Here is an 18,495-nt window from a genome sequence, read left to right on the forward strand (position 1 = left end):
GGGTGGACTTGCTTGGTTTTTTCTCTTTTTATGTCGTGGAATTTTGTGTTTCCATTGTGGTTAAGTAACCTATTTATGAATAAATACACCTGCTCTTTTCCATCTGACCTGTTGACTCTGGGCTCAGCTACACTCCATTATGACATTTTGTCTGTGTAGTAACGTGAAATACAATCTGGCATTTGTGTGGTGTCAACACGGAGTATTTTATTCTGGAATTTGACCAGACATTTTAATTTGGTTTTTGGGAAACTTCCTGCCCCGCCTGATCTGCTCCTTGCTGAATTCATGCACAGGGCTCCGGCATCCAGCAGAAATAGAAGTGCTGCGTGTTTGCTGCGGAGGGGTCCAAACTGCCAGAACTCTGACGGAGCAGAGACGCACGACAGCAGAGATGGTTGAAGCACTCTTATTGACTAATACTGAAATGTATCTGCTCTGTGACGGAGCTGCAACAGACTGAAAACATATCTGGTGGAATTTAGGAGTCAGAACCAACACAGAGAAAATGAATTAGGGGAGAGTAGAGATGCTGTGCTTTGAAATAAGCAAATATGCCAATGAAAAAATAGACTTTTCAGTTGGAAATTACAGGACTTGTAAGTTTATTCTTTCAATGGGCGGATTAAAAAAGCCTTGTATGTTTCAATATGCTTGCGCTGATTAATATCTTAATGTACACATTATTATTATTATATCAGTGGACAGAAAATAAATAAAATTAAAGCTTGATGTGATCAATAACCCAATCATTCTTTGGCCAACAAAGTTTGCTCAAAGTTGTTTTGGGTTTTAAGTCATTATATACCTACATGACTCAGAGGTTTGACTGATATAGGTCTGATTTTAACTCGGATTTAAACTGTTTTTTTTTTGTTTGTTTGTTTTTTTATTGTTATTTGTTTTTTTGTTTTTTTTTAATCCTTTATTGACAGGAGGACAGTTGACAGAATTGGAAACAGGGATGCGAGAGCTGGAGAGAGACATGCAGGAGGGTGCCACAGGCAGGATTTGAACCTGACCGACCATATGGGCCGTACATGGGGCGCAAATTAAAAAACTAGGCCACCTGCACCCCCCCCAGATTTAAACTCTTCACAGGATGGAAAGAGGGAGAGACAGAGAAAAGCACCTGTGAAAGCTGTTGAATTTAATGTGTTCAGATTTTTTTGCAATCTAAAAACTGGCTTTAGAAATTAATTTGTTAAAACACGAAAGAAGGAAACCAACACTTCGCATTTATTTCATCTTTCTATAATTAAACCTTCTACTTCAAATATTATATGTATATATGTAAATATTACTTTACTCATGGATCAGAGTATCCAGTCAGGCCTCTTATTCTCTCTTTCTTTATTATGTCTTTGGACTCTTTTGAGGGGCAGACACCACATTAAGAAAGGCTCGGCTCCTGAAATCTATGATCTTAATTCTTTGCTATTTAACTGAATTAAAAGATAAATCAAGTAGTTTAAAATAAATAACAAATTAACTGTGAATGATAATCCCCTAAGCTGCTGTCTTCTAAATTTGTTTCACACATCATATCCTGTACATAGCATTAAGATGTAGCATATTTTTTCAATAGCCAGTCATAATGTGAAAACCAGAAAAGAGTTTATGAAACACCAAGTCCTGCCATCGCCTTCCGAGAGGAGCTAAACAGAGAGGAAAGAAGAAAAAAAGGACAAGGAGGCGAGACAGAATCATTTCCTGCTGCTGAGAGACAAAAGAAAAGGATGGAGGAAGAGTGTTGAAGCATATGGGAGAGCAAAAATAAAACAGCAAAATAATCTGTGACAATACTCAGTAGTTATTGAAAAAGTGGATATATTTTAGGTTTGGCTCAGTGTTTCATCCTGCATTAACTGTTGATGATTAAACAGTGATCTGTGTTTTCAGTTCAGCATGGTCAGCAGCACTCAATGAGTGTTTAGCTGTAAATAGAAAAAAAAAAAAAAAGCAGAAGGAGAGAGTTGATTTAGCGTGTTTATCTTTGGTACACGCTCATTTTTTGTACCCTGAAGCTTTGTCTGTCCCGTCTGCTGAAAGCTGTATGTTTATACCTGTCAGTCATGACTGTGGGTTGCAGTCATGTGTGGTGATGTTATCTGCCCATAGCATTGAGATGGACCGTTTCCAGGCCACAACACAGATGTATTACACTCACACACACATGTGGAGACAGAGTGGTGGTAGCCCCCATTTGTTCAACTCGCCCTCCATCTCTGTCATTTTGAGCTTTGAAGTCTCACACAAAAGCAAAAGTGTGACCAACCTGCGGGCAGCGTGAGTCAGGACGCACACATACACAGATGGAGATGAGGTACTGTCCACGCACACCCTGAGTCACTGTAAAACTATGTCATCCACAGAACTATCTATCAAAATGTGGGTTTAGTGGCAACAGTGATGAAGAGTCATAAATGAGTCTTTTATGTGCATTTCTCCCAGGGAGCATATCTAAAAATCATAGACTATTAAAAGAAGTGGACGTAGCCACAATGATATCACCAATTTACTCACACAGCAGCTATTTTTCTCTGACATCACACACAGCAAAGCTACTTAGTTTTACAGATGTTTTCTACGTTTGTAAAGTTTCTCTGTAGCAAGTAGTAATAAGTTGAGCTTACTTAAAAAAGAAAGGGAAAATTTGTTGCCTCAAAAATAACAAGTCAACTAAACTTGACTTTTGTGAATACTGATGCTAACTTTATCATTTTAACTGTGCAATATTAGTTTAAAAGTAATTATTTTAAGTGTTCAAAACTGAGATTCAAATGCTAATTTGAGTGTAACCCTCTATCATATACTTTAATCTTGAATATTTATGTCAATCCAGGTAGGCTAACTTAAGTTCCTACAAGTGGCAGTTACCAAAAGAAGAACACTGAACCAGGAGGTCCTCTTCCATCATCTTCAGGATTCAATCCATTGTGTATTGCAGTTGCCCCACCAGCAGGACTTTTTTAACTCAGTAACTTCACTCATGGGGCCATGGTGTCTAATGCCCAAAGGTGTTTCGGGAAAACTCTGCAGATTAAGGGATGATTGTCAAATAATTTGAGTACAGTAAGAAAATTACTTGAAGTGATTGAGTACTCTTTACTTAAAACTTAAAATGAGTTCTACCAACTAAGAAAAAGAGCTGAAAGAACTATGTTGGATTTTTGTGTTAACAAAACTAAATGATTTTTAACAACCTTTAACTGTTTGGTCTGACAGTGTAGTGAAAACAAAAAAAAGAGCACAAGGCCATATTTATATGTAAAACAATTTATCATATGTTTTATCATGTTTTATCAAGCTTTTATCAGCTTACTAAAGTGCTAGCTGTAAGCTGAAAAAGTACTAAGTGAAAACCAGAAGCCGGTGCAGAAGTGCTAAAAAATGCAGTTCCTCAAATGTCCACTTGAGGCAGGCTGCAAAAGCCAAGGAATTCTGGACATTTTCTTCTTTTACAATGTTTTGAAATGCAGGTAGCTTTGGCAGAGAGCAGAGGTGCAGGTGTTGGTTGGGTGTCTGATGAGAGGTAATATGTTCAACATGTTGATGAAGGATAGAGTGAAACACAGAGGAGAATATCTTAAAATAGGGTGATGAAGTCCCTCTAATGTTATGTGTTAAGTAAAAAATTGGCAGTAATAAAAAAAGCCCAGAACTAACTACATTTATTTTTTAATTTCTAGACAGCAGTAATAATCAGTCATAATTAGTGGCAATGCTGAGTTGACTGACATTTAAGGGTGTTACAGGTCTGTCAGGATGCTTTAAACCTGCCCTAATGCCACTTCTTTGTGATATATCCATATCTAACAATATCTTTTATCTCCAACATGACTCTCACTATACTAGGGTTATAAAATACTTCTAAAGCAATGAATGATTGGCATCAATGACCTCTATGTTTTATTAAGTTATTGCTCCATGTGAAATATAACATGTTCAGATTAGCTCAAAGTGGCACAATAGTCCTACTGATATCCATGGTTTATCTTCGCTGCTGTCCTGTTCATGTGAAGCACTAAAATTATTGCATTTCGTCTTATCCCTTACATTCAGCATTAGAGAAATATATCATGAAAATATTTGAGCTTATAAGCCTGAGCGTGACATCATGTCAAAATGGCTGCAGTGTGAATATGATCAGATGCAACATTTTTAGAGTTGAAGTTGGCATTAAGACATCATCAATGTTTTCTTTCACCCTGAGCCCAATCCTAGTTAGCCAAGACATGCAATCATAGGTCTATATCTTTGTTTAAAAACCTTTTTGTTGCAGTTTGTCAGTCACAGGTAGCTATGTCTATGTATGTGTTTTACTCTCAATGGGACTTTGATTTATAAAGACCTGTCATCATTGTGTATTGAAGATTTTAAAGAAGCTACCAAGACTATTGACTCATAGAAAATGCTGATTGAAGTAGTAAATCAATTAAGAGCTATAATTCATTTCTACTCTGGTTTTATGAAAACTGATCCATTTTGCAACAAATGGAGTCAGCCTCTGCATGCTGACGTTTAAGGAAGTTACACATTTGCCACAATTTTGACAACAAAAGGCTACAACCAACCAGTCTCTGGTTAAATGTATTAAGAACTTCTACCGTCTGCACAGCGTTCTGCCCATGCTGCACACTCTGGAGTGAATCTCTCCCTTTATAGGCAGTCACTGGTTTTCCACAGCAAATGCTGCAGTTAATCTCTGGCACATGCTAGAAGCACCACCGCGCCCTGCTCCACTAAAGACACCAGCCTAGTCTATTTTCATCAAGCACGCTTCCAGCATGCACCACATCTACCTAAACAAGGAAGACGCACACTGTAGCAACCAGAGCATCCAGTCAATTTCAAAATAAAGCACCATGTACAAACACCATGGGCCTTCAACAAAGTAACATTTTTATGTGTTTTTCTCTTTATTCCTGTATGAATTTATGATCTTATGATCATGTGACTCACCTGCTCCGAACTGAGCTGTGCTCTGCTTCACCTCAAAAAATGAACCCTGTGGGCAAAGGCACACGCTGTCAGTTGAGGCAAAACCGTGGCACAGACAGACACTTTGCAGTTGGACTATGTGGAATTTGGGAGCTGTGAGTCATAGACCCAAAGGAGAGCAGTTACAGTCATGGAAATAGGTACAAAAACACTGATATTACTGGTACTGCCTTTAGAGGGAGGAAAACGATTTATGTACTGTAAATATGCCTCTTTATTCTGATTAGGAGTTTTAGTTACACTTCCATCCCATCCCAAATACATAAGCAAGGACCACTCTCTCTTTACCACCTTGTGAGCTGCTCTATCCCAGTCATGCATGGGGGACACATTGTAAAACTAAAGCATGCTGGCAGGCTGTGAGTTTGCATTGAAGCCCTGAAGTGCACCCACACCACACCACAACACACACACACACAAAATACACACACACTATCTATAAAAGAGCCAGCAGGCCCGCAGACAATGTCTAACACCTCTGAACACATGCTCATGTCGGCTAACTGGTATGAATAAGCAGGAAGTTTACAACTCTGTGTATGTGTGTGATGATACGTCACTAAATGTGTTCAGTGATATCTCAGTGTAATATTTAGAAGTGGGAGATTCCCAGCTGTGAGAGAATTTTATTGTTGATCTGCTATTCATTCAGCAGAATGTAGAAATCGCAGCTCATCTCATTCATCCGTTTAGGTCTATGGAAATGCAGGACCTAGCCAGTCCTCATAACCGTGTGGGAGGTGGAGATTCAACGGGCTCCAAGCTGGACAAGAACAACCTTGGCAGCCCATCCATCACCACCAATGGAACAGGAGGTGAGGAGGCAGAGTGTGCTGGGTGCTGCACTGATGAATGAGATATTGTGTCTAATAAAGAAGCTGGTTTAAGAGTTGAAAATGACATTTCATCATTTGCTATTATTACAGTTGGGTATTAAGTGGTATGATGTATTTTCATTTTGTGTCCAGGCATCAACACTCCCAAACATTAGACAAAAACTTTTTTTCTGTGTAACTACTTAATAGCTAATTATTTTGCATGGCTACATGCAAAGATTGGAAAGAGGAAAAGTTATTATGTTTCTCACTTTAATCCCAGTTTTAATCAAACATTTGTGATGAGATTAGTTAAAACTCGCAGCTGCTTGCAACAGGCCGCTCTGCAGCGTTTTGAAAGCCTGTCAGTTCACTCTGCTGCAACTGGAGGAGACAAATTATCATTTCTATTGCAGGACTGCACATTAACTTTTCCTTTCTGTATCTTTATCATCTTGATAATGCTATTCATCAGGCTATATTATCACTTATTCCTTTGTCATCACCAACGTAGGGTGGCAGAGAGATTTCACTGCACACATAAACACAAACATTTTTTGCCAGCTAAGTCCTGCTGTAACTATGATATCTGTTGAGAATATTTTCCATTGACAAATTGAATAATAATGGAGTTATTGAGCTACTACAGCCTTGAATTTGTCATGTATTAGGGAGTATAGTGCTGCATTGCTTAGCCTATATACACAGCTGATAGAGGGGGCAGGTTTTTTTTAATTATCAGACTGAAATTTCCATGTGAAAATAGAATCATTTCCCAAATTCAAAGCATGATTTTTTTTATATAGAAATTTAAACATTTAGAAAAAATATTTGCTTGCATTTATAGGCTTTCAAAAAAAATGTCCATTTTCCATTTCACATCTATCTGCTTGCAATGTCCGAAAACAGACTGAGGGACTGATTAGAGCTGCAACTGCCCAGTTCACACAGCTGCAACTGTTTCCCTGAAAGTTCTTAAATGGGCTCATTAGCTATGTTTAAATTGACCATTTATGATTGGAATAAATGCCCGGTCTTTACAATGAAACACTCAATCTAGTCGTCTCTTCCTGTTATTTTTGTCTAGCTGAACATGTTTGCCCCAGGAGACATGATAAATGTCCATTTTAAGTAAAATAAAATAAAAATAAAAATAAAATAAGGTACAGACATGAGAGTAGAATGATCCAATATTTTCACTTGTGGAACACTTGAACAGTGTATAGTGACAGCAGTTTGTGTATCACAAAGGCATAGGAGAAGAATTTATTCTTTACGGAAAATTTCGTAGATTTGACCATGCGCATGTCAGAGCAGTTTTATTCAGATTATATGTGATGCATGAGCACACACATTGGAGTTGGATTGCATCTTTTGATAACTTTAATAGGATTGTGAAAAAAAATGCTCAGGTAACCACGACTATTGTGAGATAAAATCTTTGTTCTTAACGGGGCTTTCCAGACGGTTGATTAAAATTGAAAAGCATATGTAAACTGAAGAGGTGTAAAGGGTTCATATGTGTGGATTTATTATTTTTAGACCAAGTTAAGCTGTTTCTTCTTTTGCCCAAACAAACTTGCAGTTAGTTTTAGCTTCATGCTTAGCCCACACACTTTGAGGTTGAACCATTCTCTTGCATTTACTACAGAAGTCTGATGTCAGAAGTGGGAATAACACTGCCAAGATTATATGGAATTAACCATTACTCTCTTAAACAATCAGTGCCACAAAGGAATGCCACAGAATTGTGAATTGTGTTTCTTACTTACAAAAATCTATTTTATCTGAAATAAAGAGAAAAGGTGAGATATTTCTCGGCATTCAGGATATATACCATCAAACAAAACATTTCAGATTACACTTTAACTTGTCATGATGGCACTTTTTGTCCCATTTCTTAAGCTATGCAAGAAAAAAATATAGTATAGAATAAATAAAAGCAGTCAGCTTTACTGTAAATGTTGTTTATTTTTTGTAGTATTTTGTTCAGTATTTTTTGAAGTTATTCAAATATTGATAGTGTGTTGAGATGCTACATTTCTATTCATATTTATGTCTATTCATATAAGAAAAGATATTGAAATGAGTTCAAAGAAAATAAAGGATTTAACTAATTTTAAGACTTACATGTTAGGACTTTTTATTGACTTAAACTGGACTAAAACTTTTGTAATTGAGACTGACTCTTAAATTAAAAGTCATTCTTATCTGAATACTGAGACTTACTTTAAAATAGCTGCCAAATTTAAGACTGATAAATGTAAAAGTGCATATTGTAAATCCCTCTCTAGTGTAATGTCATGTAGTAAATTCTATTGCGAAGTCATCAGTCAGAAAGTCTTTCAGCATGCACAGATAAGTTAAATTTCGGTAGATGGAGAGAAACACCCACTGGCAAACACAAGCTCTCCCCCACGTTGGCGTGAGGACTTGGGTAAACCGCTGGAGAATGTGTGTAAACACACGGTGAAGCACTTCTACTCTGCTCTGCTAACCGCTTGGCAAAGTGTGTCTGTGTGAGTGTATAGGAGTGAGAGTCCAAAATCCCACTGGAAACTATTTCCTCTACAAGAGCATTAAAGCATCACTGCTCTCTAAGCTGTCAACACCAACAAGCCCTCTTCTCTCTCTGTCGTCTCTTCTCCTTTTATTCTTTCCCTTTTCTTTCCCCTTATTTTTTTCACTCTTGATTGTCTCTCGTTGTCTGTCAACCACATTACTTTTTGACACAGCAGTTTAATGTAACAGACCTGGATGTAAGAGCTTTTGTTGTAGTCAATCCTTTGATGTATTACTGATTTCACAGGCGATGGAAACCCTTTTTAATAGATTTGTAATGGAAAAAGTAAGATCCTCCATTGTAGCCAACTCCATGTGTCCGCACTCTCACAGTGTCAGAAACAGCCGGGCTCAGACTGGACTTAGCGGAGAATTCAGACCATATTAGAGCACATTAAATCATTTCTGATGAGCTCACAGTTAATGGTTAAACCAGGCAAAGCTGGGACTACATGCTCACAGCCAAAACAAACTACATACCCAGCATTCCCCTCACCTGACATCAGCCAGAGCTCAGGCCCACGGGCCATCTCCATAGCAACTCATTTGTCTTCATTAAGACTTGTCAGATGGGATGTAATGCTGCCCAAGGGAAGTGATGAAGTTGTCCTGAATCCAATGAAGTTTTCAGATGGTCACTGACAATGAGTTGAAATTGTGTTTGAAAGACAGATAAGTAACCAAAAACATTATAATAGGATGCTACAGTGGTTTACAGGTCTGATTCTTTTTAAAAAGTGTGCGATCAGTGTGCATGGAAATTATGCTTTTTTTTATTGTTCTGCTATTCCCTCTTTACTTCCCTTGCTGTGTAGCTTATTTACATTTAAACTGATTTGACAGATTTTTATGCAACAAAGAAATATAAACTCATTTTGATATTTAGCTTTTTTTGTTCTGGGAGATCTCAAGAGTAGGGCGAAACGTTTAAGAAAAACGTCTATCAGTTCTGTCGATACAATTAAAAGTAAAGGCTGAATAAGCAAGTACCTAGCAACAAGCATTTAGCAAAAATTGCCATGTAGCTGATGTACATAGCAGAACATTTACCTGCTTATCAGTCAGATATTTCCTCAGGAGTTGTTGGACAGCAACTTGAATATGTGTGATAAGCTTTTTTCTCATGTGGTATGGAAGTGAGTTTTACCTTTAAATGAGCCGTGTTGGCTAGCTGTTTAGCTTTCCCTCAAGTTTTAATGCTAAGCTGAGTTAAACATATAAATGGGTTTCATAAACATGTAAAGCCTGTGATTGCTATGAGGGGAAAAATTTTTTTTTTTTTTTTTTTACTTCACCAAATTTACAGCAACCTCTTACCTTACACCCCTCAGGTGAAAACATGACCGTTTTAAACACGGCTGATTGGCTGCTGGGCTGCAGCAGCCCGCCCCCTGCCCCTGGCTCCAAGGACTATGGTATAGAGGTGCATGTGTGTGAAACCAGTGAAATATTTAAACATCATTACCTAAAAGTTTAGGCTCATTAGAGTCTGATGTCTGTTGTGCCAGGATTGCAGTGACTTGGATTTGCCGTGTATCTTTCTCTTTGGAGAGAATTCCCACCACTCAACAAACTTCTGAAAATTTTGGGAATTTGCTTGGATTAAAAGATTAAAAGGCATCAAAAACCAAAAAGAAATCAAACCATGGGTTATAGTTGACTTTAATATAAGTTATAATGTAAACCTGCATGTAACATTTGATCCCATACTCAGACTGCATGGTAATGTTCTGCTCTGTCTACTGTAGGATTTTCTTTGAGTGTGTGGTGATACTTCCATACTAGCATCTGCTAACACCAATCTTTTTCATCTCCTTCAAGTGAAAACCGAGCCTATGAACAACAGTGATACAGTAACAACGACAGGCGACACAGTATTGGACACATACGCAGGCTCAGGTAACACACACATACGCCCCTAGACTTACAGTCATGTACATCTGGAGGAGGAAAAAAACACAGATCTCTGCGTTACTCACACACAAATACAAACAGCATCATCCACTTCATCTAAGCAGCAGGCCTGCTGAAAGCTCTAATCCCATGAAGTATTGCCTGCCCTTGGATCGCGTCATCAAAGGCTGGCAGAGGGATGGGAGCAATGGAGGGACATTTTTACACTTGTCTTTTTTTTGGGACTTGAACACAGATGACACTAGTGCTCCTTTGAAATACAGGCACACAGATACACAAAACCATCAAGCAACACACACACAGGGTTTAGAAGCAGCAGGCGGTTTGTCAGTGTTGAGCTCTGACATCTCAATGACCACAAACAGACATTGTGTTTTACTAAGAGGCCTGCTGTAAGGGAAACTTGGTTCAGTTCCATTCAGAATGATTCAAATTGTGTTTATCTAAGCAGCATTTTTTATTCAAACATGCAAAGGCCATCATTTGGGCTGCTCTCTTTTGTTATTTGTGGAGAAAATAGAAGATTTGAGTTGACACCATTGATTTTGGTAATTTTGTTGTTTTTAGTCATCACCAGCAGCGGATACAGCCCTCGTTCAGCCAGCCAGTACTCCCCTCCGCTCTACCCCTCCAAGTAAGTTTGAATTTTCAAAGATCATGAGCTGCATCCTTATCAGCATATCTGCTCTTGATATTCTGTAACATCTTCCTGCTTTTTCCTCACCTGCCATGTATCTCCTTTCACAGACCGTACCCTCACATCCTCTCCACACCAGCAGCTCCTCCCATGCCCACATACGCTGGTCAGCCCCAGTTTGGCAGCATGCAGCAGTCCACTGTCTACACCGCATACTCCCAGACAGGACAGGCATATGGACTGTCCACCTATGGTAACAACAAGCACATAGTGACACACTGTACAGTGTATGCTAATAAAGAGAGGTGAAACCCCAGAGTTTCACCTGAGGTACATCTAACATGAAATTTAAAAAAAAATAAGCTTTTAGGAAACCATACAACTTTTGCAGATTTTGAAATTTAGCCACAATTTCATAACCATCCAGAGTAGACATGTACTATCAGCCTGGTTTTAAAACACCATGGTTTATTCAGGATCTCAGGTAAAAAAAAAAAAAAAAAACTGCTAATTTTGAGTGTCACAACCAACTTTCCTGTGAACTCGAACAAGGAATATTGGCAATTTTAGGTAATTGAACTACCCTACCCACAATCCTAGAGTGTCATGGAAACATCCCTGATTTGTAAGCCTGCTATCACACACAAATTTCAGCTATTTTCTACCAACAACTGAAACAGGTGTGTGTAAAGAGGGCAGTCACTGTTAAGCTCTGATGTGAGGAATGCTTGCTCCACACCCCAGCACCTTCCTCCAGATCAGCCAATTGAAAAAAATCAATTACAGTTATTGAAATTGTTTTCATCTAGAGAGTGTACTTGGGGTATTGTCAGTCTTTAAAGAGAATTTTAATTTTCCCAAATTAGGAAGTGGAGTTCTTGTAAACTACATGGAAGAATCACATTAGACCTGTTGTAATTGTGATGTTTTGATGTTCAGATCTTGGTGTAATGCTGCCGGGCATTAAGACTGAGAGCGGCCTGGCCCAGAGTCAGTCTCCTCTGCAGACGGGCCTCAGCTACAGCCCCGGCTTCACCACACCTCAGCCTGGACAAACTGCATACTCTCCCTACCAAATGCCAGGTCGGTGCAATACAAATATCCTTTCTATTTAATACTCTAACTGAAAAACTGACAGAAATTAAAGATCTTACTTTCTTATAACTTTTTGTCTCTATTTTTTTCCTCTTGTGCCCCAAGGTTCTAGTTTCACTCCTTCCTCAGGCCTTTACGCCACCAACAACTCAGTGTCCAACCCCGCCAACTACACTGCCACACAGCAGGTATCTCACCACTTGTATACTGCTTCTACCTTAGAATTAAACCTGGAGGCGCGCCGGTAGTCGAGTGGTTAAGGCGCATGCCATATACGCAGGCGACCCGGGTTCAACTCCGGCCCGTGGCACTATTTCCTGCATGTCTCTCCCACTCTCTCCCCTGTTTCCGACTCTATCCACTGTCCTATCTAATAAAGGCAAAAAAGGCCAAAAAAAATCTTAAAAAAAAAAAAGAATTAAACCTGGATATATGATGAGTGACACATATTTTACTAAAGAGAGCCCTACTTCTTACTGCTATTTCAGTCTCAGAGCATGTTTGCTGCTACCAGCTGTGGTGTGCTTTCATACCATGCTGTATGTGGGCTGTCATTGTCCTGCCTTTCTTCACAAGCATTACCCAGACAGAACCCCCTATTTAGGACTTAAATCATTATATCGCTTAAGTGAACCAGGAAAACTTAAGAACAGAAATATACTGTACAAACAAGGTGACATATTCTACCAATGGGGACATAAATATATGCTAAAACAAGGTAAAGATGGATCGCTATTTAACATTTTCCTCTCTATTTTGGTCAAGAGAGGTGCATAGCTCACAGTAAAAATCGGCGAGCCCTCTATTCTCAAGATTATCGGCCCTTGAGATGTGGCGCTAACACAGTGAGTCTGAAAACTCCAACTTATTAACATGCACGCCAAACTGAACCGTGACGCAACAGTTACACATGCACTCTTGTCATTACGGTGCACTTATGATGCATTTCCACCAAGCAGTCTGGCACAGTTTGGTAGCATTAAATCTTGGGGGCATTTTCCAGAGCCAGTTTTTTTCCAGCTTTGCTTTTAATGATGAGAATTGTTGCTCTTTTTAAGAAATCTGGGTCATTTGATGTAGCTCAGTGATAAGAGTTGGTCTTTATGCTTCCAAACGGCTCATCATTTGGTACAATTTTGAATGTTATTATATCTGTAGAAAACAAAAGGAACCTGACTCTCAAACAGGAGCCAGCTTCAAGCGCTTACATCTAAGAGGTGGCTCTTTTGCTATTTTGTGAAAGCCACAACACTACAGCTCATAACTTATATTAAATTGAGCTGCCATGTCAGTCTAACCAGTACCAGAAACACTGATAATTGTGCACTACACCTGACCAAGCTGAACCAGACTGTTTGGTTGAAACTCAGCTTTAGAATTCGATTAACATGCTGGATGTTTGCTCTGAGTGGCCAAGCTAGAGGGATTCATTTTTGTTGCTTTTCAAACCAAATAAGAGGATTTTTTTGTGGTGGTGTTGTGATAGTTTTTGAACACATAAGTGGTTTTACAGTCACAACTATCCTCATTCAAAACTGCTGCAAAAAATAAACTCTCGTTAGACCGTGACATCACAGAAGACACATAGTTTTGACAGAAACAGATGATTCATCTCTGTGAAGGGGTGTTTTGTTCTCAATATTTCTCTGTGCATATGATAAATTGTATTGTGGCAGTGAAATGCTTAGAGGGGATTTTAATGTCCTGCAGTGATAGATGTGGCTGTTTACAGGAAGAAAGTCAAGGTTTGGCTTGTGTGGGTGGATTAAGGGGAATATAGTGTGTGCGTATGAGTTTAATAGAAAAGACAGAGCAGGGAGAGCAGGACTCATACACAGCGAGTCTTTGTGTATGGAGCGTATGTGTTTATGCATAGTTGACTGTGTGTGCGAGTGCATTAATGTGGTGTGGTGTGCAGTTTACAAGGACTTGTAGAGATGGACGTAGTGACAGGTTTAGAGAGCTGACTCATAAAAGCGCCCATCTCCACTGGGTCAGTAAAAATCAGCGCCACAAGGCTTTAATTGTTCCAGAGATGTAAAATACAGAACAGAGGAATAAAAGATTAAAGAAATGAGAGGAAAGTCTTGTTAAATTTCCTCAAAAGTCAGGCTGGACCTTTCCAGCAAAGTAAAACATCTTTTTTTTTTTTTGTTTTGTTTTCAGTCTATTTGCCTCTGCTTTTTGCACTGTACTCATGATCTGTTCTTTTTTCCTGCAGGATTATCCCTCTTACACAACATTTGGCCAAAACCAGTATGCCCAGTATTATTCTGCCTCCACTTATGGGACTTATATGACCTCAAACAGTGTGGACGGCACAGGCTCCACAGCCGCTTACCAGCTGCAAGACCCCACTCCTGCTCTGACTGGACAGGCTGCTGAACTCCACCCAGGTTTGTACTACTATAACAAAACAGCTAAAAACATTCACTTTTATGCATTAAATTCCAAAAGAAATCTTCACATATTCATCCATTTCTTCTTGAAACCAACTAACCAGCTAATTTTCCAGTTAAAAAATTCCACAGTTGGGGTGACTGAGTTCAAAACTCCTTTTCAGCCATGATGAAGCACAGGAAGTAAATTTAGCCTGTCTCCATAGTTTCCTTGCATTGTGCTCACTAATTGGAGAATCAGCCCATGTTTACATTAGCTTCCACGGCTTTGATTAAACAGAAGTTATGTTCAATATTTCACTTTTGAATAAATGTCAGAGGGAGACGAGGAGTAAAAAACCTTAAGAGCTGAAATGTGCCAACAAGCACAGAAATATGGCTTTTCTCTTTACATGTTTTGACATTTTTCTTTGGTTGATATTGGCTGTCATACAGAGAGCCTGATTAAATGAGCTTATCATTCCCTTGTTGCTGCCATTTTCTCTAACTCCTCTCCTACTTTTTCTTTTCTTGCTCTTCCTCTGGTGTCTCCTTTTTGTCGCTCAAATTCTCCTTGTGTCTTTTTGTGTCTTCATCCTCCCCCTCTCTCACTCTCTCCCTCCCTGATTGAGACATAACAATATGTGAGCCGAAGCTCAGCGTCTGGTTTTAGTTACCACACAGCAGTGGGAGCATATGGCATCAGGAGGGTGTGTGCATGTGTGTATGCTCCTGCAGGACTTTGTATGTACAGTATCTTTGTGAAAAGCATCAGATTTCCTAACTTGCTCCAATTTATTGCACGGCTCCCCTGTTAAATCTTGACATAGTGTGTTATCATGAATCAGTCAGAAAACCAGGGGCACTTTTGTTTATTTTCTTGGTCGTGTTTCAGTCGATCCGCAATGCCAATTACCTTGAATTATTAGCCCTGACAAGATGGCTTATTACTGTAAAAAGTTTGAGTTATTGCTTCTCCTGAGGTGAATACAACTCCAGAGCACCTGTGGGATCGTCTCAAGCCATGTCATTCTGATGCTTTAATGCAGCAAATACAGTTTGCGATACATTATTTGATCATTTAAGAGGTAAAAATCTACTTTTTGCACGCACTTGCAGGGGATTTTGACACAGTGCAGAGCCCCTCAACGCCTATCAAAGAGCTGGACGATCGAGCCTGCAGGAGCGGGGGTTCCAAGTCTCGAGGCAGGGGCAGAAAGAACAACCCATCGCCTCCGCCTGATAGTGACCTGGAGGTAAGAGGCCAGAAAACACAGACTGATAACATTCTGTTCAAATCTCAGTGGATGTATGTTATTCTTTTTGAACTCTCTGCTCCTCGGAGTGTTAAAGTACAGCAGAGGGGAGACTTAAGGAGGATAGAACCACACATGTCAGTGTCCATCTGTCTGCAAAAATCAGGATCAAAATATGCTGATGTTTCTTATCATGACTTTTCCGTCTTTCAGAGGGTGTTTGTGTGGGACCTGGACGAGACGATCATCGTCTTCCATTCTTTGCTCACGGGCTCCTATGCACAGAAATATGGCAAGGTAGCATCATCATACTGCCTTTACTGGTTGTTTCTTATTACTCTAAATTAAACCATCACTCCTCTTTTAGTCTGCCTGAGTAGAAAAGCAGATTACAGCTGGGACAACGTGTCTGATTTAGATTCAGTGGAGGGGAATGAGTTTTCAGATTCTGCTTTAACTTTTAGAAAATAGTCTGAATTTCCCAAATGCCTGATTAATGGCTGAAGCATCATCCTCTCAATAATCCTTATAAGCACTCCTGCAAGGAGTTGTCATTTGACTTTTTTGCCCTGTGTGTTGGCTCAAAGGCTACATCCTTTAAACGGTGATTTTCGGAGCTTGTCAGGAAGAGCTGCAGACACCATTAAGGACTGTTTTTGGATGTGGTGTGAAATTATTCTCTTGTTATGTGCTACTGTATAGTCAACAACAATGGAAAAAAGTACAAGAATATTGTACTCAAGTAAAAGTACAGTTATTCTGGTTTAAGCTTACTAAAGTAAGAGTAAAATTACTGGTCTCAAAATGTACTCTAAAAAGTACAAGTACCAAAAATACTACTCAGTTACAGTAATTTAAATAAATGTAATTAGTTTCTTTTCATCTCTGGCTAAAACATACTTTATGTGTTCATGTATTAATTGTATTATGGCATATTATACTGTGTGTCAGAATATTAGGTATAATCGTTCAGCTGCCAATTTGTGTAACCATACATATAAATAGCCAGTTACATAGTAGCAACCAGTGCAACTAGGCAAGTAGACATGTTCAAGACAATCTGCCAAAGCTCAAAATGAGCACCAGAATGGAGAAGAAAGGTGATGTAAGTGATTTTGATCATGCCAGAGTCCCTAAAATCAGACAGGATTGCCTGAATATTTCCAAAACTGCTGGTCTGCTACGATTGTCATGCACAACCATGTCTAGGGTTTACAATTAATAGTCCAAAAAAAGATAAAATATCCAATGAGTGGCAGTTCTCTGGGCCAAAATGCCCCTCTGCAAAGGTCAGAGGAGAATAATCAGACTGGTTTGATTGGATAGAAAGGCAACAATAACTTAAATAACCACTTAAAGAAGAGAATCTCTGAACACACAATGGTGAACCTTGAAACAGATGGGCTGTATAGCAGCAGAAGACCACGCTGGCTGCCACTCCTGTCAGCTAAGAACAGAAAACTCAGGCTACAGTTCACACAGGCTCACTTAAATTGGACAACAGAAGATTGGGGAATAAAAGTCGAATGGTAGGGTCAGCTTTTGATGTAAACAATATAAAGGTCTGCCAAACTGAAAACTTAGTTTGAACTTCAGCTTGTTGGTTTAACTGTGTCTACATGCCTAAATACATTTTTTGCTGCCAAATGATTGGCTGATGAATGTGAAGCAGCACTTGAACAAGTATACCTAATAGCGTGATCAGTGAGTGTAAATCTATTTATTGCTGAAAAAATTCAATCAATCAAAACTCAGGCAGTCAAAAGTTCTGTTACATGTCTGTCTGTATTAATGAAAGTAAGGAGGATTTTTTATGGATAAGATTAGATAAAATTAAATAAGATAAAAATTATAAGAAATCCTCATTAATGTCAAACCTGCTCCTTCACTCATCCTTCTATCTCTAAGATTAGCTTTTATCAATTTTTATTCAACAAATAGATATTAAATTCACAATGAGTTAACCATTCATATAAGCTTAAATCTTTTCATGTGCTTCACTCCACATTTTTACTTCAAACAACATGAAGAATGTTATGGGCAATTTATACAGATGATCACATCCTTTAAAAATGTCTTCAAAGTATTGTCAGTGCTTACACTCAAAATTTAACCCCATCATCTCTCACTTAGACTGATGTTTATTCCTATCTGTGTTTTAAACATATTAGGTGGTCCTTCTCTTTTAACAGCCACACATTTAATAGTTCTCTTTGTTTAATAGTTCTTGGCTCTGATCTGAGATCATCTTATGTGGCCAAAGCCACAGATTTTTATTAAGCGATGTCGTTTCCTGTGGGCACAACCAGCCTGTCCCGTACACGCTCTACATCCCTCTGCAGCCTGCACAGTCCATTCTGATCGTCTCTTTTGGCAGCTGAACAAAAGCTGGCACCACACTCACACACGCCACTGCATGCCCAGGCGTTTTACAGATGGAGTTTTTGGGCACTGATGTACTTCCTATTTGAACTGCAGTCATAGAATTTAGGATTTGGCACTCAGTATTTAATGACCATAAGTAAAGCCCTGGTGAGTTGTAAATTTCTACAAGTATGAAAACGAGAACACAGGCAAACTTTTGGTCGGGTTGCATTGTTTCAACAGCCACGAAACACTGAATATTAAGCAATTATCCTTTAAAGTAAACATTTAGCAGAAGGTATTTATGTAACACTTCTTCCTCATTTCTAAATAGTTAACTTTCTAACTTTCCAGGCGTCATTCATAGAAAAAAAATAAAAGCAATTTGTACAGGAGCAACAACCAAAAGGTGATCTCAGGTCGAGCCTCTCCATGTAAACTGACCTGGGATTAGTATTAAAAATGATAAG

General features: G+C 38.9%; 1 protein-coding gene across 5 annotated transcripts in view; it reads left to right on the forward strand.

The window, feature by feature from the left end:
• The window catches only part of eya4 (EYA transcriptional coactivator and phosphatase 4), a 73,968-nt gene that overhangs the window by 43,686 nt on the left and 11,787 nt on the right, over positions 1–18,495 (forward strand). For 4 of the 5 annotated variants that reach the window (XM_041805526.1, XM_041805524.1, XM_041805523.1 and 1 more), the window contains 10 exons: positions 5,698–5,819; positions 9,713–9,796; positions 10,203–10,280; positions 10,863–10,929; positions 11,043–11,185; positions 11,872–12,015; positions 12,133–12,215; positions 14,249–14,423; positions 15,525–15,661; positions 15,875–15,958. In XM_041805526.1, the coding sequence (XP_041661460.1) occupies positions 5,698–5,819; positions 9,713–9,796; positions 10,203–10,280; positions 10,863–10,929; positions 11,043–11,185; positions 11,872–12,015; positions 12,133–12,215; positions 14,249–14,423; positions 15,525–15,661; positions 15,875–15,958 (1,117 nt within the window). The remainder of the gene's footprint in view (positions 1–5,697; positions 5,820–9,712; positions 9,797–10,202; positions 10,281–10,862; positions 10,930–11,042; positions 11,186–11,871; positions 12,016–12,132; positions 12,216–14,248; positions 14,424–15,524; positions 15,662–15,874; positions 15,959–18,495) is intronic. The other variant, XM_041805525.1, reaches the window with a different exon arrangement.

Source organism: Cheilinus undulatus, linkage group 14 (genome assembly GCF_018320785.1).
Source record: "Cheilinus undulatus linkage group 14, ASM1832078v1, whole genome shotgun sequence".
Classification (NCBI taxonomy): Eukaryota; Metazoa; Chordata; class Actinopteri; order Labriformes; family Labridae; genus Cheilinus; species Cheilinus undulatus.